Source organism: Camelina sativa, chromosome 4, assembly GCF_000633955.1.
Source record: "Camelina sativa cultivar DH55 chromosome 4, Cs, whole genome shotgun sequence".
In the NCBI taxonomy this organism is placed as follows: Eukaryota; Viridiplantae; Streptophyta; class Magnoliopsida; order Brassicales; family Brassicaceae; genus Camelina; species Camelina sativa.
In genome coordinates this window covers 27009306-27035186 of record NC_025688.1, presented here as the reverse complement: position 1 = coordinate 27035186, position 25881 = coordinate 27009306, and the positions used below count along the sequence as shown (strand labels likewise).

The 25881-nt window shown below is 35.7% G+C and overlaps 10 protein-coding genes across 11 annotated transcripts; 6 read left to right on the top strand and 4 right to left on the bottom strand.

The window, feature by feature from the left end:
• LOC104782715 lies at window positions 549-1143 on the top strand. Its single transcript, XM_010507722.2, has one exon. It carries the CDS (start codon window positions 585-587, stop codon window positions 1035-1037), a length of 453 nt encoding a protein of 150 aa, XP_010506024.1. The 5' UTR covers window positions 549-584; the 3' UTR covers window positions 1038-1143.
• LOC104782714 (BRCA1-associated protein) lies at window positions 1529-4283 on the top strand. Its single transcript, XM_010507721.2, has 10 exons — window positions 1529-1923; window positions 2028-2136; window positions 2231-2345; window positions 2433-2530; window positions 2721-2827; window positions 2949-3198; window positions 3304-3357; window positions 3466-3609; window positions 3714-3833; window positions 3919-4283. The coding sequence occupies exons 1-10, from the start codon at window positions 1610-1612 to the stop codon at window positions 4075-4077; spliced, it is 1470 nt and encodes a 489-aa protein (XP_010506023.1). The 5' UTR covers window positions 1529-1609; the 3' UTR covers window positions 4078-4283.
• Window positions 4321-5343, top strand: LOC104782713. Its single transcript, XM_010507720.2, has 2 exons — window positions 4321-4365; window positions 4848-5343. The coding sequence occupies exons 1-2, from the start codon at window positions 4324-4326 to the stop codon at window positions 5250-5252; spliced, it is 447 nt and encodes a 148-aa protein (XP_010506022.1). The 5' UTR covers window positions 4321-4323; the 3' UTR covers window positions 5253-5343.
• On the bottom strand, window positions 5457-6749 carry LOC104782712. Its single transcript, XM_010507718.2, has one exon. It carries the CDS (start codon window positions 6623-6625, stop codon window positions 5615-5617), a length of 1011 nt encoding a protein of 336 aa, XP_010506020.1. The 5' UTR covers window positions 6626-6749; the 3' UTR covers window positions 5457-5614.
• Window positions 10658-11573, top strand: LOC104782711 (VQ motif-containing protein 17-like). Its single transcript, XM_010507717.1, has one exon. The coding sequence runs from the start codon at window positions 10709-10711 to the stop codon at window positions 11246-11248; it is 540 nt and encodes a 179-aa protein (XP_010506019.1). The 5' UTR covers window positions 10658-10708; the 3' UTR covers window positions 11249-11573.
• On the bottom strand, window positions 13264-14172 carry LOC104782710 (probable plastid-lipid-associated protein 13, chloroplastic). Its single transcript, XM_010507716.2, has 4 exons — window positions 14080-14172; window positions 13770-13986; window positions 13635-13687; window positions 13264-13521 (listed from the first exon to the last, which is right to left on the bottom strand). The coding sequence occupies exons 1-4, from the start codon at window positions 14140-14142 to the stop codon at window positions 13429-13431; spliced, it is 426 nt and encodes a 141-aa protein (XP_010506018.1). The 5' UTR covers window positions 14143-14172; the 3' UTR covers window positions 13264-13428.
• Window positions 14448-16377, bottom strand: LOC104782709 (probable plastid-lipid-associated protein 13, chloroplastic). Its single transcript, XM_010507714.2, has 7 exons — window positions 16067-16377; window positions 15624-15745; window positions 15448-15531; window positions 15264-15360; window positions 14954-15170; window positions 14819-14871; window positions 14448-14705 (listed from the first exon to the last, which is right to left on the bottom strand). The coding sequence occupies exons 1-7, from the start codon at window positions 16334-16336 to the stop codon at window positions 14613-14615; spliced, it is 936 nt and encodes a 311-aa protein (XP_010506016.1). The 5' UTR covers window positions 16337-16377; the 3' UTR covers window positions 14448-14612.
• LOC104782708 (DNA polymerase delta small subunit-like) lies at window positions 16634-19605 on the top strand. Of its 2 annotated transcripts, none has more exons than XM_010507713.2 (14): window positions 16634-16793; window positions 16953-17082; window positions 17273-17379; window positions 17479-17605; window positions 17755-17862; window positions 17963-18078; window positions 18158-18241; window positions 18336-18404; window positions 18492-18563; window positions 18648-18739; window positions 18843-18970; window positions 19081-19182; window positions 19268-19335; window positions 19422-19605. In XM_010507713.2, exons 1-14 carry the CDS (start codon window positions 16728-16730, stop codon window positions 19476-19478), a joined length of 1326 nt encoding a protein of 441 aa, XP_010506015.1. In that variant the 5' UTR covers window positions 16634-16727; the 3' UTR covers window positions 19479-19605. The 2 variants fall into 2 exon arrangements, with proteins under 2 accessions (XP_010506015.1, XP_010506014.1); XM_010507712.2 differs by having other exon boundaries at window positions 16950-17082.
• LOC104782706 lies at window positions 21722-22632 on the top strand. Its single transcript, XM_010507711.2, has 2 exons — window positions 21722-22157; window positions 22295-22632. The coding sequence occupies exons 1-2, from the start codon at window positions 21828-21830 to the stop codon at window positions 22379-22381; spliced, it is 417 nt and encodes a 138-aa protein (XP_010506013.1). The 5' UTR covers window positions 21722-21827; the 3' UTR covers window positions 22382-22632.
• LOC104782705 (actin-104-like) lies at window positions 22875-24540 on the bottom strand. The gene is made up of 4 exons (XM_019245026.1): window positions 24475-24540; window positions 23770-24163; window positions 23056-23669; window positions 22875-22940 (listed from the first exon to the last, which is right to left on the bottom strand). The coding sequence occupies exons 1-4, from the start codon at window positions 24538-24540 to the stop codon at window positions 22875-22877; spliced, it is 1140 nt and encodes a 379-aa protein (XP_019100571.1).

The following is a 25881-nucleotide window of genomic DNA, read 5'->3' as shown; positions in this document are numbered from 1 at the left end:
CGATATATAGCTGTCTTGGTTTTCTGTCTTATAGTTTGTATGATGCAAAGATCAAAACTTTTTACATCTTTTTATCATAAAAAAAAGGATTAAGAAGCTTAGAGTTAAAAGGAGTATAATATGGTGGTTTCGTTCTATTACCTCATGTCAAGAAATCACATATATTTTCATCATTGCAGACTATTCATAGCGATTATTAGTCTATCAAATTGGCAGTATGCAAATTGTTGGGAAGACCTAATATAAAAATTAAGGAGGGGGCAGTTGCAAGTTGTTTAAATTCTGAAACCAACTCTTTATCACGATTGTGTCATCTCTAGATTCTCCTCACACGTACCTTAGTAAAATTTTTGAAGAAAGAAGACTTTCACTTTATTTTCTTCTAAAAACCACGCAACAAGTTAAAGGAATTGTGTACATTAGCTTTTAAGATAAACGATGATGTCATATGCATAAAAAAAAAGTAAATAACAGGGACTTGTAAGGTTATAAACGTCAACAAAATTTCTTATAAATAATCGAGGTATTGACGATTAATGCACACAGAAGAAGAGTGTGAGATAGTCTCTCTATCTTCACCCTCCATGAAACTCAAAACCCTATTCTTAAACCTTATCACACACGCTCTTTATCGTCTTTTACGGTATCTCTCCCGAGCCAAATCCATTCTTATCGAGATATCTAAACACAACAAGAAGAGGTTGTTCATGATGATGTTTTATTCAACAAAGTCATCCATCAATCAACACAACATCTTCTTCGGATCCTCCAATGTAGTCCCTGACCCTGAACCTTTCCCTTTATCTCTTCATGGTCATGAAGATGAAGAAGATAATCATGAGTCTCAGTACCTCGAGTGGCTAGAAGGGAGGGTCGATGAAAACATTAACATTAATGGGGTTGAGGAGGTAGATATTGGTACTGATGATATTAATCATTTGGCAGATATGTTCATCGCGAGGTGTCATGAGAAGTTCTTGCTGGAGAAGGTTGAGTCTTACAGGAGATTCCAAGACATGCTTGCGAGGAGTTTGTGAGAATTGGAAATAAGAGCGACGACAAAGAGTTTGTTTTTATTTTGTTTCACAAGTAATTCTTGTTTGAAGGATATGTCTTAGTTTGCGAAATGTTTATCTTGATTCATTTTGGAGGAGACCTAGATGCATGCAAAGAGAATTAAGCCTATATACATCTTCTGAATGTTTCTAACAAAGTGCATAAGTGCATACATATGATATGATGAGTATAGACTTGTTGATGTAAGTCGATCTTTAAATATATACATCACACTTATATAATCACATCGTCAAACAAAAGCCTCTGTTTGGTGAATCGACTCTGTTCTCTTGGGCTCTTCTTATAAGCTAAGATAAAAACGTTATACAATACCAACGACGACCATGAAGATTCTAAAGAAATAAAATTAACGGACGATTAAGCCGAAGTTAATATTGGGCCGATGAAGCCGCCAAGGGCCCATTAAGAAGAGCAAAAAAAAAAAAAAACCCCCCAAAAAAATAGAAGATCCCAAAACCAGAAGAAGAGGAAGAAGAAGAAGCATCGTCTCTTGAGTAGCTTTCTCTGTGGAGCTCTTTCCCGCTTTGTAGCGATGTTCATCCTCAGAGTTCATTCAGTTGACTTGGAGCGACCAATCTCCATTGAAGAAGAAGACACAGGTTTCACCTACGCATCGAAGAGAGCTCAGCCTCCTCTTAAACTCACACAACCATCGTCTCTCAAAATCACCGAACGCAAAGGTCTGATCCATCTCTACCGGAACTCTTCTCACAGCTCCCTCCCTAACCCTAGCTCCCGATCCACCACTCTCTTCATCGTCGCTGTTCCCAATTACTTTTCCTCCCTCGATTTTATCCGATTCTGCGATTCCCGCATCGCTAATGTCTCCGAGATCCTCTTCATCAGGTTCGTCGAACGCTCCATTTCTCCGATTCCTTGATTTGATTTTTGAGGACTACTATGATTGTTGCTGGTAGTGTCTTGATTTGGTTCTTCTTGGAAATTATAAGGAACGATGGAATGGAAGATCGATATAGTGTTCTTGTCACGCTTACTGATCAATCTGCAGCAGATGGATTCCACAATGATCTGAATGGGAAAAAATTTGCACCTTCTGAGGTATATTATAATATGGAGCTTATTATCGTTTTTTTTGTGTGTGTGTGTGTGTGTGTGTTCTTTGTAGTGTAAAGTAACGTTTCTTGTGTTTTAGGCTGAGGTTTGCCATATTCTTTATGTAATTTCGGTGGAACACACGGAATTTGGTGAGGTTGCTGCAGAAGCACCTGCTGGATTTACAGAGTTACCTACTTGCCCAATATGTCTTGGTGAGTTGTGCTTAAGAATACGATTTCTATGTTATTTTACTGCGAGTTATTAAGTATGTTTAATATTTGGACTTTTGACTCATGCAGAGAGATTAGATCCCGACACCAGTGGTATAGTCAGTACTCTTTGTGATCACTCGTTTCAGTGTTCTTGCACTTCTAAATGGACTTATCTGTCCTGTCAGGTTAGTTGTTCTCTCTCTTTCAGTGCATTTTCAGTTTATATGGTGGGTTGGTGTTGCATTTGTGATGGTCATTAATTTGTAGTGTTTGCTTAGCTATACCCTGCAGCTTTAATGTTTTGCATATTTCTGGTGTAAAATGAATCTGATTCATCTAATTCTTAACAATATATATGCTCATTTTCTTTTGTAGGTTTGTCGATTGTGTCAACAACCAGATGAGATATTAAGCTGTTCTATTTGTGGGAAAACAGAGAACGTATGGGCATGCCTTGTCTGTGGCTTCTTAGGTTGTGGAAGGTAATGCTTAGTTTGCATTTCCATTGTAATAAGATTTTAGATAACCTGATATTATAGCTACATCTATAACTTCCTTAGAGGTGGAAGTTTCATTCGCAGTGGATTATGTTTTCAATTGTAGATACAAGGAAGGGCATTCTATCAGGCACTGGAAAGAAACGCATCACTGCTATTCTCTTGATTTGCGAACACAACAAATCTGGGATTATGTTGGTGACAGCTATGTTCATCGGTTAAACCATTCAAGAATTGATGGAAAGTCAGTAGAGATGAACACCCGTTGTCTATCACATGATGGGGAGTGTGGTCTCTGTGAGTGTAGTGAGGATACAGGAATTAGCGGAGCCATCTACAACAGCAAAGTTGATTCAGTACGATATCGAATCACCCTTTGTCTTATCTTTTTACTGGAAAATGCATCAGTTTGTCTCAGTGGTTGTAAATTTTATTATTTGACTAAGTTTTTTGTGGAACAGATTGTAAGCGAGTATAATGACCTTCTTGCAAGTCAACTAAAGGGACAGCGACAGGCAAGTGTTTCTTCTGATGTTTGTTTCATTCTATTCTTATTTATATATGAACAAACTTGATAGAGGATAAAGTTGTAGCCACCTAATGGTATATTGATGGTTTTGCAGTACTATGAATCTCTCATTGTTGAGGCGAGAAGCAAGCAGGAAGGTAATATCGCCGAAGCAGTTGAGCAGATCGTTGTGAACAAGATGCACGAGCTTCAGAAAGAGACTGAAAAATGTGAAGAGGAAAAAAGTGGTATCACTGAGGTAAGAGTCTCTCTGCCTTGTTCTCTTTTTCGATTATTATTCCATTCTTGACAGGTTCTCTTATGAACTGATTACGATCAAACTTTTTAAAAATTGTGTTTCAGGTTAATAAAAAACTTATAAAAGAGCAGGATAGTTGGAGGAAGAAGGCCAAGGAGATAGAAGAGAGGGGAGCTGCATTGCTAGGATCAAAAGATGAGATGATAGTTGATCTTCAAGAACAGGTAAGCTTCTAAACTCATTGAGGTTTGCTATTAACGTTTCACGAGTGGTAGTATGACCTGACCTGATAATAATGGACTTGTACAGATAAGAGATATTACGTTTTTCATTGAAGCCCAGAAAACCGTAAAGAAGATGTCATCTGATTCGGATGGTATACGCGAAGGAACCGTCTTACCAGTGCCTATCAGAGATGAGCCAGTTTCCTCAGTTAGAAGGCAGAAGAAGTCAAACCGGAGAAAGTAAATAGTAGATTTGTGATGCTTTTTTAGTTTTAGGATTTACTTGGGTTTTAGTAATACCAAATTGACTATATCGGATTAAGAGCATCCAAAGCTAAAGGTTTGATTACTACTAATCTTTGATAAAATCAGAAACAAAACGTCTCTATCTTAGTACATTGTATATACTGGATTCACTGATGGTTTATGTGATTGGAAAGTTCAACTGAATTCAGTTCTCTGTTTTAATTTTTTTTTCCAGTGTTCCATTATGCAGGATCATTCTTACCGTAAATTGCAGCTTGACCAATTGGTAAGTCTTCTAGACTTGATAGCATTTACGCTGAGATATATCCTACGAAGATATCAATCAAATACCTTTTAAACAAACTATTGTATGAATGCCGTATAAGTAAAATATTAGGGACTATAAATGTTAAGAAAATGGAACAAATATATATACACTTGACAAATATACACGAGATGAATAAACTATAGAATATTGACAAATATATACATTACCTAAACAAGAGATATGAGATATGGTCTAAATCCTGGTTTACAATGCTTTATAAATTACCGAGTAATGCACACCAAAATATGAGAGTAAGAGAGAGTCTTTAAACTCGTGGTTTAGTCATGCAGCCGAAATGGTCATCATCTTCTTCAACCGCTGTCAAACTCCAAACTCTGTTCCTAAATATCATTACCGATATAGCAAAAAAGAGAGACATCATCAAAGATATACCAAAAAAGAAGAAGCTCATTAAAGACTCTCTTTACCGTCTCTTACAGTCTCTATCAAGTGCCAAATCCATTATGAAAGGCGTATCTAAACTCAACAAGAAGAGGTTACTCAGGATGATGTTTCACCCAACAACAAAGTCATCCAAAAAAAACCATCGCAACAGGTTCTTCCTTGAATCCTCTACCGTTGTCGACCCTTTCACTTTCTATCTTCGTGGTTATGAAGTTGAGGATTATCATAATCATGATCGTTACCTCGAGTGGGTAGAAGAGAGGGTTGATGATAAGTATAACAACATTGATGATGATCATACTGTTGAGGAGAGAGATGTCGATGATGATGATATTAATCGTTTGGCTGATAGGTTCATCGCGAAGTGTCATGAGAGGTTCATGTTGGAGAAGGTTGAATCTTTCAGGAAGTACGAAGAGATGTTGTTGAGAGGTTTGTGAGAATCGAAAAGAAGAGCGACGACAAAGATCATTTATTTATTTATTTTATTTTAAGAAGTAATCCCTTTTTTGATGGATTTCTTATACTTTGTTTTCGTAAGATTATTTGTTTTAAGAAGTAAATCCCTTTTTTGATGGATTTCTTAGAACTTGTTTTTGGTAAGAAATTAAACTCGTTACCATTTTGATGTACTAGTTCGAATCTATTACCAATCATTATATTATACTATGTTTTTAATTATCTGTTTCCGTAAGCATAACAATATTTATTATATAAAGGCATGGAAACAATATATATTGCTATAATCATAACAATTATATTATTCAAAAAACATATATATTCTGATATTCACAAAGTCCTTTCAAGCTTTCTTCAGTTCCTCCGCAGCGACATTTTTCTTCCCGCCATAATCAGTCGTCTTTCTCTTATTCTCGACCTTCGATGATGAACCGCAATCCATCGGCGCCGGCGGGAATGGCCGGACATTTGAAATCTCTTGCCGGAGATCATCCACGGATCTCTTTAACTGTGAATTCTCCGATCGAAGCTCTTCCATCTGCCGTCTCACAGCCAAACAAGCCTCAGCCACGTCAGCACTTCCTCCGGGTAAACCAGAACCGGAAACCTGACCCGGTTTATTCGTTGGTTCAGCATTCGAACCGTCCACGTGTTCGATTGCGATTTTATTCATAACCAAGAAAGGGATTCTCCTAAGCGAAATCTCAGCCGTCGGATTAAAACCAAAACCATGCTTGATCTCTGTCGGAACCTTAATTCCCCATCGGAAATTCACGACGGCGCGTCCTCTCAACGGGAAAGACGTCCTCGCCGCGACATCAACACCGGAGATCATTCCAGCGATATCTCCGGCACACGCAGAAGGCAGAACCGTGACTCTTTTAAATGCTCCGGCGTAGCCGCCGTTAACCGCCGGAACATCAATAGACGAATCCTCCTCCGACACAGATCCCTTCATCGATTTGAAGGCAGAGAAGGCAGAGGAGGAGGAGGACGAGTGTGATTTTTTAATGGAGAAATCGCCGAACCGAGATTCGAAGTGAAGCATGAAGCTAGGATTACCTTTTCCGACGAGATTGAACTCGGCGGTCATGAGCATGGAGCTAGAGATCGGCGAACCGAAAGATCCGGTACCGGTTTTGACGATAACCGAGAACGGGTTCCACGTGTCGTTGGGACGGTAAGCGATTTTGAAGGATGGACCAGATTCGAAGAAGGTAGAGAGATTGAGACTAAGCTCCTTTGATTCACCGGCGACGATACCTGATTGAAATGGTAATCCTAAAAGACTCAAAGGGACCTTAGCTTTCAAAATCGGCTTCTGCTCTTCCCGGAACCTCATCGACGCCTTCATCTTCTTCGAAAAAGTTCGATTCGATTTAAGAGACTGAGGAGAGTGCAAGTGATGATAGGAGGAGTGAGGGGGCAGGGAGATATAAACGAAGTTGTCGAGCTTTTGAATATTTTTGAATTTTAAATTTTTTTTGTTGAATTTTCTACAGATTTGTCAATTTGTAATATATATGTCACGCGGAGAATCTGCTAGTTTTGTTTTGGCTGGACAGAATCACTAATCAGTAATCACATGTAGTTTCTCAATTTTGCCCTTTGTGTTTATATACAAAGAATAACATAAGTCTAATGGTTCGTTTGGTAATATTGGCGAAGATCACGAGGCCAAAAGATAAGCTCAGTGGGGTTTTATTACCATTTACCAGTAGTTACGTGTTTGAAGGAGAGACAGTTCACACAAGCCAAGTCTTGTTATTAGTTTGGTCGTTTCTCTTTTTTTGTGTGACTGTGTCCCACATCTGATATTCAAATGTTTTTTTTTTTTTTTGGTAGAGTCTGATATTCAAATGTTTGTACAATTTGTGGATAATTTTTTTTTAAAATTAAATCCTAGGCTAAAAGACATGAGACGATTAGCGTTAAGATATATGAGGTGAAGATGATGGACAAGCCCATATACGCCCACAATTACGTTGTTAGGTCACAATTAATGATTTGAAAATTTACAAATTCATATTCACTAGTCACCCTAATTTTTTTAATTGTCATTTAAAGTTTTTGCACACAAATTAAGAAAAATATTAAATTTTCTGTTTTGTCCTTTATTAATTTATTTTATAATTTTTTGATTAGTTAAAACTTTAAAACAGCAAGAATATTCACCAAACATCTGCATTGAAAATCTAAAACCACAAGTATTATGAAACAAAAGTTAAGTCTGGGTTTCTCGGCGAACGACCTGGAGATTGTCGGATTCAACGACACGTGACCCGGCTGGCTCCGCAGTTCGTCACAGCGAACTCGCGAAACTTGGGAATGTTGTCATGGGTTTGCCCATCGCTGTTTCAACACGGATACGGGTAATAAATTCCCACCGACGATTGTTCCCGGATAGTAGAGCGTTCCTGACAGGGTGATAGTCCGGAGCTAGACGTGTTGCGCAAAATGGACGATCTGGAAGCAAGACATGAAAAAGTTAAAATTTGTCAGAGGTGCCGAAGTCAATTAGAACGTACTGGAAATATAAAATCTACCAGGATTTTCATTCCACACTCTCCGATGGAAACCCAATGGATTGACGAGCGAGTACTGATCGACGCGGACATAAAAGTAGTGGTTCACCCACTTCTTGAATTTGGAAACTCTTTGACCAGCAAGGAAATTGTGCGCCGATCTCATATTCACTTCCCAGCGATGCGGACTCTTTGATGACTTGAAATTGGATAGTTGCTCAAAGCATTGAACTCAAATGTTAACTCCGACTTCGGCTGCTATGGTAAGGGCAACCATGAAGTTACAAATGGCTCCAGGGACAAATTGGCAGATCGCTATCCTGCGTATTTGGGTGTAGAGCGATATTAATGCTGGGATTGAGAATAGGAGGCGACATTCAGTAAAATAACCCTCGTACAAGCATATGTACCCTTCCGGCGGGTTCCAGGGGCGCTGGTCGGCTCGAGGAATCAGAATTGTGATGTTGTTGTTAAATAGACCACATGCGTTCAGCATGTCGTTCACGGTTTTGATCGAACTCAAACTCTTATCGCCTCCAATTCGTCCTTTATGGTCTAACAAAGGATCGATATCTTCGATTGAGATTCCTAAAGGCGCGAATCGGTCTTTTTCTTGCGACAACACATCTTAAGTCAGTTCGTCACTCCCGTCTTCATGACGAACTGGTAGGGGAGTCTGTGATGATGAAGCTCCAGCTGAGCAGCGAGTTAGAAGAGATGGGATTTCGGAGCCCGATCTACTGGATTCTCCGATCTGCGTGACGCGTCTGGAGGTGCGACGAATTAATTGTCCGCTTTCGCTTTCCGGCGAAAAAGAGGGATCCGAAGTGCCAGCCATGATGTGAGTTCGGAGCAGATTACCTTTCACTGTTGGCAGAAAATGAGAAATGACGAAGGGAGGAGGCGTATTTATAGAGTCGAATGGGCGGCAACCCTACGAAGAGTCATTATGACCTATGCGGCTCTTCGACTTCCGACCTAGTAGATGTGACGCAAACGACATGTGTCGTCCGGACGGTTCATGTTGAAGTGGCGCGGGAATCCCGGGTAAAATCAAATGATTCTTTATGGTCTAGATCAGATATTTTCTTTTCCATAGTTCAAAATATTCAAATTGAATTCTGAATATGTAGAACTGGGGGGAGGACTAATTGTTGGTGCGGGATTTAGCACCCCCGACATACCGAACTAAACCAGAAAGACAATTTGGTTATTTAACTGGGAATCCGGTTAAGTACTCAGTTAGGTCATTTAAGCCCACTTCGGATAGAAGAAGCCCAACCTCGAGGGTGAAGAACCGACTTCCACTTCGCCCGGCGGCCGATCTAAGAGATAGAGTAACTTTTCTTATTTCAGTTCGTCTGATAAGGAAAGTTAATATATTGTACGATTTATGAATTTGTATAAATGGGGAAAGACTTCTCCATTGTAAAGCATCCATCATTGAATACAATTATTGAGTTCTCTTCTTGTTCTTAGCAATAGAAACCCTAGTTCTTAAAAGATCAATTCCTTTTCTTCTAACAATCAAAGCTTAGATTGATTTTCTAGAGGGTTTACTTTACCGAATTTGTTCTCCCCATAAACAAATTCATTGTGGAAATCCAGTTTCTACAATTTCCATGTCTTTATATCATTACGTCCGATTTCGTACAATCTTATCTTCCTTCTCTGTGATGAAACGTAGTAGAGTACATTCTTATCTTCCTAACGGTAATTATTATCTTATTATATATGTCTTGTTAGTTATCATAATTAAGTTCGTTTAAATGGTTCTTAAAGCTCTCATCATGAACATTATGCGTGAGTTTATAAATGTATATACCACTAACAGCTGTGGCATTAATTTTGTGGTTCTTATAAAGACATGTCTATATGGTTTACACCTTGCATATATATTTTCTTTCGCAATATTATTTCATCAAAATAAGTTAATCAACATGTATCTGAGATTCTAGTTGTTAAGGCTGTAATCATAGATTAAAAAATAAGGTTTAATTTAGTAGTGGTCCACACAAATTGTATTTTTATGTTGAACTTTAGAGATTGCAAATGATAAGGTCATTAAGGTGGTTGGGTTTGTGTACATTACATGGGGACAAGTTTCTGAGATCCTATAGGTATTTATTTAATTGAAGCCATCTGGATTTATGCTTAATACCTAAACACACATTGCCAAATATACTAATGGCTACTTTTACTTTAGTTCGACTATGTTGAAATAAAAATACATTTCACTTGGAAAATATCGTATCGATGTGTCACCTTCGTATATGTACTCCAACGTTAATATTGTCATTTTACACTATGTCTATGTGTACACATTTAGCTGTATAATTCAGAAAATGACCGTAAATTACTTGATATATCGTACGCGGTACGTATAATATCAATGATACTCTAACAATATTCTAAAAGAAATATAAAAGGAAGTAATGTCTTAAGACATTCCAAAACGAGGATTTTGTTAGCTGGAGGGGTCCGTGGACTTCCTTTGGATTCATAAATCTCATGTCTTCGGAAACAGCCTAACAAATCTCTTTCACCAATATAAATGTAATCTTATATATGTTTATTAATTAATCCAACCCCAACCATAGTTTATCTATTGAATCTCAACAAGCCATCATTCAATTTCATTTGCCTTTATTTATTACTAGTATCAATAGGATCTTACGTACGTTCTGCTACATATACACTAGAAATACGAGTTGACAAAAACAAAAACACTAACAATATATAATACTTGTCACTAAAACTTGTAACTCTAAAATAAGTTAATTCTTATCATTTTCTTCTCTCTCTTCCCCTATATATAACCTTATCATAATTCACTTAGCATAAAACTTCACCAACTCCCTCTCTCTCTATTCTGATCACATAAACCCTAATTTTTTTTTGCCTACAAAACTATGGAAATTGAAGCTACCACTATTCAGAAACGAAGAAGCATCCCAACCATAGCCATGCACAAACAATCAAAAACACTAACCAAATCGAAACCAAAGATCAGAATCATCCACATATTCGCACCGGAGATCATCAAGACGGACGTCTCCAACTTCCGTGAAATCGTCCAGAATCTCACCGGGAAACAAGATCATTACCACGATCTCCACCACCAAAAGGTTGTCAAAAGAAACCCGATATCTAGAGTAAGTCATCACGATCATGATCATCATCATCATCATCAAGTCCATGACATGAACAAGAGCCATGGTTTCTGCATAAACTCAGAAGCAGAAGACGAAGAAGAAGAAGGGATGGTGTCCATGACGTGGAACGGACATGGCGGCGAGAGCTCCGGTGGGTTCTTGAATGGCTTAGGAGATTACGACGGCTTCATTCAGGAGCTAGGTGAATTCCCTTATATGCCCTTGGCCATTGACTCTGCCGATGCTTCCTCCCACTTACATGGCAGCGTTTTCGCAGAGCCTCACCAATACTCCTAATTAAACCGTCTAGAGCGGAAACATTTTTTTAAATTTCTATTTATTCAAGTAGGTTAACTTAAAATAAATTTTTATTTCTTCTTTCTATACGAGCTTTTTAGCTAGAAGCTAACTAATTTTTGATTTTCTCGAAAGTTTGACTTTTAGATCATCATCTTGTGAATCGTGGGGAGATTTGGGATTATGATTATTACGAGTTCTATTTCTTAGTCATATTTTTTTCTTCTCTGGTTTGTATTTTGATATGTGATTGCCATATTATTTAGGAAGTGTAGGTCTCAATTGAATCATTAGAAAAATAGATATGAATCATAATGGTCATCTATGAAGTGTGTTTGGATCATTTTGTTAGTAGATATGAATCATAAAATGTAAAAAACGTACTAAGAAAATCCTTTTTTTTTTTAATGTAAGACTATGTACTAACCCGCACATAGTGCGGATAAATCGATTCAAAAATTATGAGTTATATTATTATTTGAGATTTAAGATTTGTTTGTATAAACAAAATCTGTAAGTAAAGTTTTTTTTTATTTATTTATTCAAGTTTACATTTATTTTGTGTAAAAATATGTTTCACCCGTGAAATATTTAAACGTGAAAAACAATTTCAATGTAGTGGAGAAAGTTTTGATGTATTTTATGTTTCTAAAATCAATTTTTTATCTTTTATGGTCACATGGTTATCTACATCACTATGCCATTAAATAGATAAATAAATATTTTTTAGACTAATTGATTTAATTTAAACTAATCTTAAGTCTAAAAATGCAATGAGACAACTGTATAAATTAAAAAGTGGTAAATAATCAAAAAGTGTAGTTCTGGTGAAAACTTATAGGAAAAAATGATTGTTTAGTGTTTTTAAAAAATTCAATAACATGGATACAATGTTAAGATTGCTGAGTCACATATATTTAAATAGTCATTGGAATTTTTAAATAGGAAGAAAAAGGTTTTGTTTTTCAAAAAATTAAATTGGTGAATAGTTATAAGATTGTTTGTGAAATGTTATTTTTTTAATATTATATTGTGATAATTAATTTTAAATATACTTGAATAGTTATAGGATTTTTTTAAACTGGAGAATAAGTTTTGCATTTCAAAAAGTTAAATAGATGAATAAGTTTAAACTGTTTGTGGTATGTAATCTACTTTTATAATTATTGTGATAATTTATTCAATTAATTTTTCTAAATATAATTGAATAGTCATCAGACTTTATCAAAATAGGAGAATAACTTTAGCATTTCAAAAAAATTAAATAAATAGTTTATATTTTCTTGAAATGTAATTTACTTTTAATAATTAAATAGGTTATGAAAGTGATAATTAAATTCATTTTTGGATTTTAATAGTTGATTAAGTCTTTCATTTTTAAAAACTAAAAGAAAAAAACATTGTCTCATAGTATATTTTAATGACATATTTATGTAAATAATAATGAGAATACAAAAGCTCTGTAAGTGAGAACATTTATTAGAAAAGTACAAGAGCTCTGTAAGTCCGACACATCAGCTTTTTTGGTGAGAATATTTCTGTATTAATATATAGGGGATTCTGAAAATCTATAACGAAATATCATTACCTTTGGCTATAACTTATTTAACTAACATTAGTTGAATGCACGTTTAAAAAAAAATTAAACTGTTTTTTTTTTACTCCAAAAATCCTTCGCTTATTCAAATGGACCGAATAAATAGATATACATATTGATTGATTGACTGATAGTTACTTAACATAAGATAATAACAAATGGGGCCATAATTTTAAATTCGAGATAGCAAATATAATACATGAAAAATACTTATATGAGCCGACAAGTTACCACAATTACAAACGCGTTTGTGTGTGTCATGTTGGTGAATTGTGATGATGATGCATGATGATGGAACCACACATAACAAGATAACTAAAAATGTTAAATCTGAGCTCTCTCTCCTACAGAGAAAGAGTTTATGAAGATCAAAACAGAGAATCTGTAAGTTGTACTTGGAAACATTGAGAAGACTGAGGAAAGAACACAAGAGAAGGACGATGTTTTAATGTATGGAGATGACCCTCAAGGTTATAAAGTTATCAACTTCAAACATTTACAGACACCAACTTGGTGGTTGGTTCTTGTAACTTTTAAGTAACACAAAGAACATAGGAACAAGAACAACAACGGCTAGTAACATCTAACTATCGTATTCAAGAGTTTCTACAACAGTGGATGATGGTGTTTCTATCCTCGTTAGAACTTCAGGCACTCCTGCTGTATCTCTTACTATCTGCGGAAAATAACAAACAACCAAAACCAGATAAAACTTGGTCAGTGCAACGATCTCAGTCCGTCACACCACTCCTAACAAAATTCTGAGCATGGGATTAAGCAAAAACTTACAAGAACCTCTTCGTCTAGATACGATATCATGAAGAATCTTTCAAAGGATCCACCTAAAGCAAATGACACTAGTTGGTTCAGTGTACATGTGAGCAGAAAATGTTTATGTATAAATCATGAAAAAAAGTAGCTTACTCAGGGGAATTCTAAGACCACTGGTTAAAGTATCCTTGATAAGAGCAGGAAGCTGCTGCAAAGTTGTGGCAGCTTGACCCAATGCGCCTTTTAGCTGTTCAGGAACTGCTTCTTCAATGACTGTTGGGGATTCGACCATACCTTCAATATATTCTTCTCTCAATCTCAGAGGTCCCTCTACAGTCAATTTCGATGACAGAATGATTTTGCTTTCTATCTGCAATTTTTATTGCCACTGTGAGTAACATCCTCTGTGAATCCATGTATACTACATATAAACAAATTTTGAAAAAGAATTTCAGTATGTTACCGAGTTCAGAAGTTTGATATTTGCGGTGGCCTTTGCGTTAGCATCCTTGATCAGTATCTCCATTCTTGATAAATTAGCTAATGTTGAAGGAAACCTCCTGAANAACAAATGGGGCCATAATTTTAAATTCGAGATAGCAAATATAATACATGAAAAATACTTATATGAGCCGACAAGTTACCACAATTACAAACGCGTTTGTGTGTGTCATGTTGGTGAATTGTGATGATGATGCATGATGATGGAACCACACATAACAAGATAACTAAAAATGTTAAATCTGAGCTCTCTCTCCTACAGAGAAAGAGTTTATGAAGATCAAAACAGAGAATCTGTAAGTTGTACTTGGAAACATTGAGAAGACTGAGGAAAGAACACAAGAGAAGGACGATGTTTTAATGTATGGAGATGACCCTCAAGGTTATAAAGTTATCAACTTCAAACATTTACAGACACCAACTTGGTGGTTGGTTCTTGTAACTTTTAAGTAACACAAAGAACATAGGAACAAGAACAACAACGGCTAGTAACATCTAACTATCGTATTCAAGAGTTTCTACAACAGTGGATGATGGTGTTTCTATCCTCGTTAGAACTTCAGGCACTCCTGCTGTATCTCTTACTATCTGCGGAAAATAACAAACAACCAAAACCAGATAAAACTTGGTCAGTGCAACGATCTCAGTCCGTCACACCACTCCTAACAAAATTCTGAGCATGGGATTAAGCAAAAACTTACAAGAACCTCTTCGTCTAGATACGATATCATGAAGAATCTTTCAAAGGATCCACCTAAAGCAAATGACACTAGTTGGTTCAGTGTACATGTGAGCAGAAAATGTTTATGTATAAATCATGAAAAAAAGTAGCTTACTCAGGGGAATTCTAAGACCACTGGTTAAAGTATCCTTGATAAGAGCAGGAAGCTGCTGCAAAGTTGTGGCAGCTTGACCCAATGCGCCTTTTAGCTGTTCAGGAACTGCTTCTTCAATGACTGTTGGGGATTCGACCATACCTTCAATATATTCTTCTCTCAATCTCAGAGGTCCCTCTACAGTCAATTTCGATGACAGAATGATTTTGCTTTCTATCTGCAATTTTTATTGCCACTGTGAGTAACATCCTCTGTGAATCCATGTATACTACATATAAACAAATTTTGAAAAAGAATTTCAGTATGTTACCGAGTTCAGAAGTTTGATATTTGCGGTGGCCTTTGCGTTAGCATCCTTGATCAGTATCTCCATTCTTGATAAATTAGCTAATGTTGAAGGAAACCTCCTGAAACAATACAATCAGATAGCAAAACACTTCTAAACTTTGAATAAAAAAAGAGTGAGAAAGTGATAAGTAGGTAAGTGTACTTACTCAAAGATAACACGAGCAGCGAGTAAACCAGGACTTCCAGACCCAAACCACTCAAAATTCCATCTGCCTTCGAAACAAGGGGACCTGAAAAGCTATAGGAACCAATAAAAAGACAACTATCCTCCTAAAAAACAAAAGCAAAAAATTGTAACCAAAAGAGTAAAAGAAGCACCTACGTGGTTGGTCTTGGAGTCGGGTTAAGCCGCTCTAGACTCGTAATCCTCTCATTCACATCAATCCTTTGCATATTGGTTGTTTTCCCTGTAACTAATGCCTCAAACCCTCCAGCATCCTTCAACTGTGTACATAGACTAATTTCAGGACAAACAGTATTTGAGAAGTTCAAAACACAGAGCTGTTCCTAACTGATCATTCAAAATCTAGACTGTGAGAAAGAGAAAACAAAAATTCTTTTTTTTTTTAAATTGGGTAAAGTCCAATATCTTGATTACAGCTAACAAATACACAATTCACCTCAATTATTCCCATTTTGTTCCTCAGCATAGAACAGGGATAGTAAAAGAGACCAGATTTCAAAAGCAGAGTGAAATCGAAGAGATCTAAAAACAAATACATTAACTTGACATATCGACCCAAGTAATTAAAGTCCAAGTCTTACAGCGAGAAGAAGCGATTCCTTAGCAGAAAGGCGCTCCATTTCTCTGGCGTAAACAGAAGGAGATCCTTGTACTGTTTCCTGCACCATTGCTCTTAAACCCCTCCTTCTCCGGTACGAACTCCTCCAACTGCCCTTCACCCCCGGAACAACAGCAACAAAACTCCTCGACGGTGAAGCTGAGCCTGGAAATCTCAATCGAACCGCAGACGTACCCGTAATCGAACCATTTATCAACGCCATTGAAGAAGAAGAAGCAGGCGAAAGAGACATGGAAGGAAGCCAACGAAAAAAAGATTGAGAATTTTTGTGCTTTCAATCAAAAAAAAAAAAAGAGAGTTAAAGGTAGAAGTTTTTTGGTTTAACCCGGTTAGATTCCGGTTTAAATTGAATCCCTTTACGGTAAACCGGGGATTGGGTTTGATTTGATAGAAGAAAGAAGAAGACTCGATAACTGCCAAAGTTGAAACCTTTCTCTGGTTAATCCGGTTCGTTTACGGTTTAAATTAAACCCCTTGACGACGAACCGGGTTTGGGTTTGATTTGATAAAAGAAGGAAGACTCTCTTCTCTCTCTCTAGTCGAAAAGTGCCAAAAGTTGAAACCTTTCTCTGAATTTTTTTTCTGCTCAGTGTTGTTGTGAGTGTTTTTTTACTTTTCCCGCCATGGAATCTATGGAAATCGACTCCGAGAAGGTTCACGAACGGAAGCAATCGGACTACAATTACCTGGTTAGTAAACCCTTCTCTATATTTACTTCAATTGAAAGACGATGGGAGTCTTGTGTGCTCAGACTCTTTCTACTTTATTTGTGTGCGGAGCTAGGGTTTGTATTCTGATTCTGAGTTTTTTTGTTGTTGTTGTTGTTGTTGTTGTTGAAATTGAAGCAGGATGAGAGATTCGAGATACAAAAGGAGATGTATAGAGGGCAGCAGTACAGTCAGATTTACTTTGCTCGTCTTCATCTCATGAGAACACTTCTCTACTCTCTTGCCCCTACTTGGAAACCCCATTTGCCTGGTCAGTGCTTTGTTTCTCTCATTTTGATTTCATGGACAAAGAAGAGCAATTTTGAGGATTTTCATGGGTTTAGATATAGATTGGTGAAAAATCAGTAATTTTTAGGGATTACAGATTGGGTAGTATTAGTTTTCTGGGTAACTCAGGTTTTTGAATCATAAATCTGAAATGTGAAATTCCACTTTTGCAGTTGGTAAGGTTTTGGGACTTGAAGAGGGAAAAGAATGCATCATTGTAGGAACCTTGTTCAAACACATGAAGCTTAAACCTTGTGTTCTCGATGAATATTCTAAAGAGGTTGGTTGGTTTCTGTGTACAGCCTTTTACTTGGATTTTTTTTTGCGCTATGTCTACTATGTTGAATCAATCTGCTGAGTACATTCAACACTAATGCAGAGGTCAGTTACTCCGCTTGTTAAACCACATAACTTTATGCATCCTGATGATAATCTGATCCTGGAAGACGAGAGTGGGAGAGTTAAGCTTGGCGGCTCTGCACTTTCACCTGCGATATATGTGACAGGTATGCAAATTGGATTGTGAATGTTCTTTGCTGCATTGGTTTTTGCGTTTGTTAAAATGTGGCAAATGTTTGAGATTTTGATCGACCTTACCTCTCTTAAACGACGGGTTCTTTGAGAAAATTAATGTTGAAGCATCCTTGGATTGTAGGTGTTGTTGTTGCCTTGCATGGGAAGGAAACTTGTGCTGGTGAATTCTTTGTTGAGGATGTACTAGAAGCTGGTTTACCGCCTCAGATAGAGCGGCCTATCGATCTACGTAAGTCTAGCTGTGTTCTCTTTCTTTTGCTATCCTCGTGGCTCAATCATATCTTTAAACAATCTCTCATGGACCATATTACATCCATTTTGTTCTGCAGAGGAAGATAAATATGTTGTGTTATTGTCGGGGCTGTGCATTGGAAGCAAATCGGCTAATCCCCTGCAATTTCAGCTTCTTGTTGACCATATAACTGGACATCTCGGAGATGAGGCGGTTCAAACTTTTTAACTTTCAGATTCTTCAATATATGTTCTTTCCTTAATCTGTAATTTATGCATTATGGTTTGAACAGGAACAAGGCCTTGCAGCACAGATAGTACATGTGGTTATAGCTGGAAACTCTGTTGAATTTCCCCGTAAACTCATTAATGGACAGGTACTCATACTTTCAATGCTAATATTTTCTCAAATACTGTTTCATTTATCTGCCACAGTTATGACTTATGATCTTTGTTGGTTGATTTTTGCAGAACTTGGCCTCAAAAGATCAATCAACACTATATGAGCCCATCAGAGAGATTGATATCATGCTAAACCAGGTCACTTAACCAGATTCACCTGTGGGTTATCGATTCTATTGAGATGAAAATTCAAATTCTTGTTTTTTTTTTTGTGGATTTTCTTAGATAGCTGCAGGAGTTTCAGTAGATATCATGCCAGGCCTGAATGATCCAGCAAACTTCGCATTGCCTCAGCAGGTTTGTAGATACATACATAGATAAATATCCAAACACTGAATTTTTATCTATAAATCTGATTCATAAGCCTTCTCTTCTGTTCAGCCTCTGAACAGATGTCTTTTCCCTGGATCCGCACCTTACAACACCTTTCGATCGTGTACAAATCCTCACTCATTTGATGTCGATAATATCAGGTGTGGTTATTATTAATAATGGATACAATCTCTCTGAATACAACGATATAATTGCTTGAGTTTATCTGACTAAAAACCTCAATTGGCTTTTGACATTTTGCAGATTTCTTGGAACTTCTGGTCAGAACATTGATGACCTTGACAAGTACTCAGAGGCTAAAAGCAAGCTTGATTTTGTTGAAAGAACGCTGAGGTGGAGACATCTTGCTCCCACTGCACCTAATACCCTTGGTAAGAGCTCACCTCCCCTGCAAATGAACTTTTTCGAACTAAACCCTCAAGAGAAAGATAAGGGACAATATTCTCTTTTGAGTCCTATTGTTTGATTCACTTGCGTATAGGTTGTTATCCTTTCACCGATAGAGACCCTTTCTTGATTGAAACCTGCCCTCATGTCTACTTCGTTGGGAATCAAGATAAATATGACAACCGTTTAATAAAGGGTATATAACCTCCTTACACAGCGACTATAAATAACATCATAGTTTATGTTTAAGTTTTTTTTTTTTGGAAATATGAATGCTGCAGGGTCTGAAGGGCAGCTTGTCCGGTTGATCTGCATTCCTAAGTTCTGTGAGACCGGTATTGCTGTTGCGGTGAGATTAAATTTTAGCAAATTCTACTCCATATTCTTTCATAAATTGCAGAACCTATATCTCAAAATCACCAAATTTATTTGCAGGTAAACTTAAAGAATCTGGAATGTCATACTTTAAGCTTTAGCACTCAGATAAGCTAATATCATAATATTGAGCTGCTACTTTGGTAGATTTTTCCTGTCTTGGAAGTGTAATCTTGTGCTTTTTCACTAATTCTCTTAAGTTCTATGTTATTTCTTATGAAACTTCCAAATCTCATTGGTCTTACATTTGGATAATCTTTTTGTCCTAATTTCAATTTGTTTTTCTTTCAACTAATAATATCTCGACATAAGTTCTTAGGTGTCCGGGACCGACGAGTTTTGAATGGTTTAACTTAACATGACATCTCTTTTAATCAATCAATTATTGGGCCTTTGTTGGACTTGGTCTATTTAATAAGATCTATAGTTTTTAAAAACTACTCCCTTCTATATTAGAATAGATAATTTTTTGACACTTTCACATAAATTAAGAAAAATATTTAATGTTTAACAATAAATACATTATTATTCATAATTATTAACTAATAGTAATTCATCAAAGTTTAAAATTTTCAATTAATAATTCTTAAAATTTATAATTTTTTAGTATTAATTGATAAAAATATACAGAAATCATCTATTGCTATACAAGAAAAAATTCTAAAAACCCATGCATTGTAATACAAAGGGAATAATAAATAGCAGCTTAGTCCGAAAAGAATATTGCCTACTCTTCGTAGAGCAGCCTCAGACATGGCTTTTTCTAGTTGTAGAGGAACCAGCAATTAATTGGGCTTTCACAAATTTTGGATCTAAAATTCAGAAAGTGAACGTACATTTATAGTTTTAATGAAAATCATGAAAATTGGACTTCAAACTGTTTTTTACTGTTTAAATATTAGTTTAGCCGGCGCTTATCATCAGATTCACATGAGCGTGAGGATTTAGCTGGAGCTTATCAGTAAAAATAATGAGTATTTTATATTGAAATTATTTTAACATAGTGACTTGAGAGGGAATACATATATCGAAAGGTTTAGTTTAATTTTATCATTTTTTGTACAATTTTTCGTTGTATTCTTTTTCATCTTCTAATGATATAATAAAATTTAATAAACATGGCTAATAGTATATTTTAGATTGGAGAGGAAATACACATTTCAAAGAAATTAATACCATGTCTCAGCTTTTCAAAAATTATATCAAGAAAAATCTTTTTATTAGATAAAACATTTTATGGAAATGAATGTATTAAACATGTTATCATCAAGTGAATATATAAAAAAAAGAATGAAAAAGACAAAAAAAAAATGGCTAAAGATCATTACTTCATCTTCATGTTGATTTCAAGACATAATGGTAAATTATAAATGACCCTCTTCAAAACAGTGTATAATTTAAAACTTATTCAAAACCCAACACAAACATACCGTCAAAACTCTGAACGAGCTTCCTACCGACAAAATCAAAGTACATTTCTTGGAATCCGAGTTTCCAGCTTCGTGGGCATCATCTAACGTGTCAATTTGAGGCTTCGAGGTGTTTATCGAGGCTTTACCACGTCCTCTCTTTTGGTCCCATGGATGATTTAAGTTTATCTTTGTCGAACAGTGCTTTAAGTTTTATTTAAGAAATATGAATGTTGCATGGTCTGAAGGGCAATTTGTCCTAAGTTCTGTGAGACCGGTATTGTTGTTGGGTGAGTTGAAATGTTAACAAATTCTACTCCATATTCTTTCATAAATTGCAGAACCTATATCTCAAAATCACCATGTTTATTTGTAGGTGAACCTAAGGAATCTGGAATGTCATACTCTAAACTTTAGCGCGCAGATAAGCTAATATCATAATATTGAGCTGCTACTAAGTAGATTCTTCCTGTCTTTCAAAATGTAATCTTGAGCGTTTTCACTAGCTAATACTCTTTAATTAGGTTCAATGTTATTTCTCAAGAAACATCCTTATTTTATTTTTTTCTATATAATGAAACTTCTTAATCTCATATTTGGTGTTCATTCGGATAATTTATTTGTCCAAATTTGTTTTTTTTTTTTTTTTTTTTTTTTTTTTTTTTNTTTCAACATAAAATCTCAACACGAGTTCTTAGGTGTGTCACATAAAAGGACAAAAAGGACCGACCAGATAGTGTCGTAGTCGTTGGTAAGAAGAGCGTGAAACAAAAAAAAGTCTGTAAAAAATAATCTTAAAAGAAAAAAAGAGTAAACAAACAAACAAGTGCACAGAATCTCATGCAAATGTCTCTCTCTACTCAACGGCTATATCCCCAACACTTTATTATAACATTAAATAAATGTAACGCACTATATTTTATAATTCTCCATTATTCCTCCCCCCAACGGTCCATTTCTTCAACCCCTCCTTTATAACCCCAACTGTGCACATCGTCTACTCTTTAATTTCTTTTTTTACTCTATCTCTTATCTCTCTTATCCTACATTGACCGAGATGGATCTTGTTGTATTCACAGAGACTAATCCGACCAAAATCACACACGTGAACAAGAAATCCTCCGACGAATTGCTCCGTAAGTTCGCCGATCCTGACGACGACGTCGAAGAGTCAAAGTCAACGAAACGCCGCAAGAAATCTCAAGATAAGAGTAGTACTCGAGAGAACGACGCTGACAATATAGAAAGCAACGTTATTGGCTTGGTGGAGAGGAAACGGCTTTTGCTTGCTGCTCCGGCGAGTAAACGGCGATCTCTGTTTCTCCGCCAGCTTGCTTCTGGTAAATCACATCTCAGGAACAAATCTCTTGTCAGAACTATCGGCAAGGTAATTAATTACTATATCTTTACACTAATTATGATTAAGCTCCCTTTTAATTATTAGTACAATTTTGTAATTTTTTATTACTTTATTAAAACCATTTAAAACAATCCTCTACTACTCTGTTTTGATTACTCATTCAGACATGGCGTAAAACAATGGAAGGAGCTTCAAGAGTTTTCATCCAGAAGCATTATAACAGACACAGGCGTCTCAACGACGTCGTTTAGACTTATTCAACCTTTTCTTTTTTTTGTTTTCCTTTAATTACAATTTTTTTTTTCCTTTAATTAGAAATTGGTCTCACTATTTTTTTTACATTCTTTTGTATTATTCTCACGTTTAGTATTTATTACATCTTTCTGTCTTCTTTTTTACTTATAAGGCAAATCACTTTCATTGTTATTTTTTTATTTTTTTTATTTTGTAAAGATTCTAGCTATCTCAATTTTAAGTTTGTATTTTATAATGTCAGAACCAGATAAACTCTAGCAATAATCAGCACACTATCTTTAGATGAATAAAACCTTTATATTTTAAAAAAATAAAGGAATAGTCCGAAAAAAAAACAAACGAAACCCTTTGTTCTTTTAACAAAACATATAATTATAAAAAAAAACATAGAAATCAGATACAATTTATCTTACTAAAAAAAAAGCAATAACGAAGAAAGCATAATAAACAAGTCTACTTATAGAAAGCCGTTTAGCATTGCTAACAAACTTAAAAGCATTTTTTGTGAACAATGGCCGGTCCATATTCTTCATAGTCAGCCTTAGTTATCCACGCCTACAATATAGACATCACATACTTAAACATTAACAAACACCGGACCCCAAAAAAGACATACTCCATGATCAACTTTGAAAACAATTATTAATTTATTATTGTTTTTTTTTTTTACCTGTTGAAAGGAAGATAGAGAAGCCAAGATGGAGCCTCCAACCCAAACACTATATTCCCTCTCTGGAGAAGCCAAAACCCTAATCTTCACGTTAATAGGTGAAAGCGCAGTTATTTCTTTGCTCATCCTATCTCCAATCCCAGGGAACATCGTCGAGCCACCACTCATGACAATGTTTCCATACAAATCCCTCCTTATATCAACATCACACTTCATTATCGAATTATAAGCCGTCTCATGAATACCACAAGCTTCCATTCCAACCAAAGATGGCTGGAAAAGAACCTCAGGGCACCTGAATCTCTCAGCTCCTACCGTTATCACTTGACCATCAGGAAGCTCGTAGGCTTTCTCGATTTCCGAGCTCGACGTAGCCGTCTCCATCTCTTGCTCGTAGTCGAGAGCTACATAACAGAGTTTTTCTTTGATGTCTCTGACTATCTCACGCTCCGCTGATGTGGTGTATGTGTACCCACGTTCCATCATGATTTTAATGAGATACTCTGTTAGGTCACGGCCTGCTAGATCTAGACGCATGATCGCATGTGGGAGTGCATACCCTTCGTAGATTGGAACTGTGTGGCTCACACCATCTCCTGAATCCAACACAATACCTAAACACGCATATATATATATATATATATATTGAACATATTAACGATCAAAAGCAGTTCTGCCTTAGTATTGTGAAACTTGAATGGCAGAGTAACTTACCTGTGGTACGACCACTGGAATAGAGAGACAGAACGGCCTGAATAGCGATATACGTACTAGGAAAATTAAACGTCTCAAACATGATCTGAGTCATTTTCTCACGGTTGGTCTTTGGGTTAAGAGGAGCTTCAGTGAGAAGTATAGGGTATTCTTCAGGATCCACACGCAGCTCATTGTAAAAAGTATGGTGCCAAACCATCTCCATGTCATCCCAATTGCTAATAACACCGTGCTCGATTGGGTACTTAAGTGTAAGAATACCTCTCTTGGCTTGAGCTTCGCTTCCCACATAGGCATCTTTCTCACACATTCCAACCATCACTCCCTTGTGTTTTGGACGACCCACAATGCTTGGAAATACAATACCTGGTGAATCGCGTCCAGCGAATCCCGCCTTGAGAATGTTTTACCAAAGATTAGATCTGCGACCTTGTTTTACAATATACTTAATTTGATTGCTTGTTTAATTATTTGTACATATATAATTTAAAAAAATCAATTCCCAAACCGGGAGTATTTTAAGAGAAATGATTGTACTTTGGTAATTGTAAATGAAAACGGCAGATAGAAAAGTTCATTTGTTGGTTGTTTTTAATAATGATAGAAATTATTTTACGAAAAAAACTAACAAAATCTTTGAATGGAGAAATTATGATATTTTGAAATGCAAATTTTGTTTCTATTTTCTTCTTATTAGTCCTTTACCTTGACCATTCCTGTTCCATTGTCACACACAATACACGGCATGCCATCGTCTCCCGAGTCCGACATTATCTACTAAACATAGCATGTTAAAAAAAAAAAAATGATCTTCATTAAGAAGTTTCTAACACAGTAAAGTGAAGTGTAAAAATCAAAACTAAATATATAACAAACACTTTGAAAACAGAGATTCATCATTTTAGTTCTTAGCAATTAACTAGTTATATTGAGAATTCTTAATTTCAAGGTCATGAGAAACCATATATGATATCAAGTATATTATATCGAAAATAAAATCTAGAGAAATTCATCAGTTATCCATAAATCAGTCATACTAATAAATTAGCTCGGATTCCATGCATACCCTTACTATAGAAACCAAGATCTAAAAATTGCAGTGGAAAAAAAGGATCAATTACTCAGCGGATGGTGTTAATTGCTTTTTTGTTTTTGATGTTGTCAAAGGTTAATTATTAGATCAAAAGAACCCAATATATTATTCATTAAGATGACAAAAAAAAAAAACAAATCGTATATGAGGAAGCTAACTAGGGATATCATCAGATCAAAGAGGAACAATCGTTCTCTTACGTTCAAATATTATGTTGTTGTTGTTGTGGTTCTTCTTCTTATTCCTTGTGTCTCAGTCTCGGCAACAAAATATAATAATACTTTTGACAAAAAAAAAAAATTCCTGTCGATTGCTTCGTTTATAAAGAGAGGCATGGATCCTTCCAAGCTTTATCAATAACATCGGTTGACAAAAAAAATAAAGAGAGGCATGGGCCCCCGCACTATTAGCACTAATTTTTTCCTTACCAAAGTGAATCCTCAAATTTGCATTTAATTTTTTAGCCTTCCAAATAAGTGCAGATCTTCCTAATGTTTTGAATATTTTTTTCTTACAACTATATATTAAAAAATATATCTAACAAATTTAAATGTGAATGAATGTGTGTCTAAAGCTTAACCTATAGGTATCTTTATAAAAACTAGATTAGCTTTACTTTATTGGAAAAATGTTAAAAAGTAACCATTTTAACCCAACATAATATACTAGATGAACATAAGACATATTTTGTTTTGAATATTAAATAATAATAATTATACGACATGTGTGACTAGGGCCATCAAAACCATGTATAATGTAATAGTATGATTAGTTAAGGTTAAGTATTTTGATTTAAGACTTCAAATTAAGATAAGGTTAAGTATTTTTTTTTAATAATAAAAAAATAGTTGATACAAAATTAAAGTATATGCTTGTTAAACAGGGTGACTCATATTTAATAATTATAATTACAAAGTATTTTTCTAACTTAGAGTTACAATAACTATTATGATTGAATCAAACCAATATAAGACATTTTGTACTAATAAAATATATATGAAGATATTAAAAAATAAAAA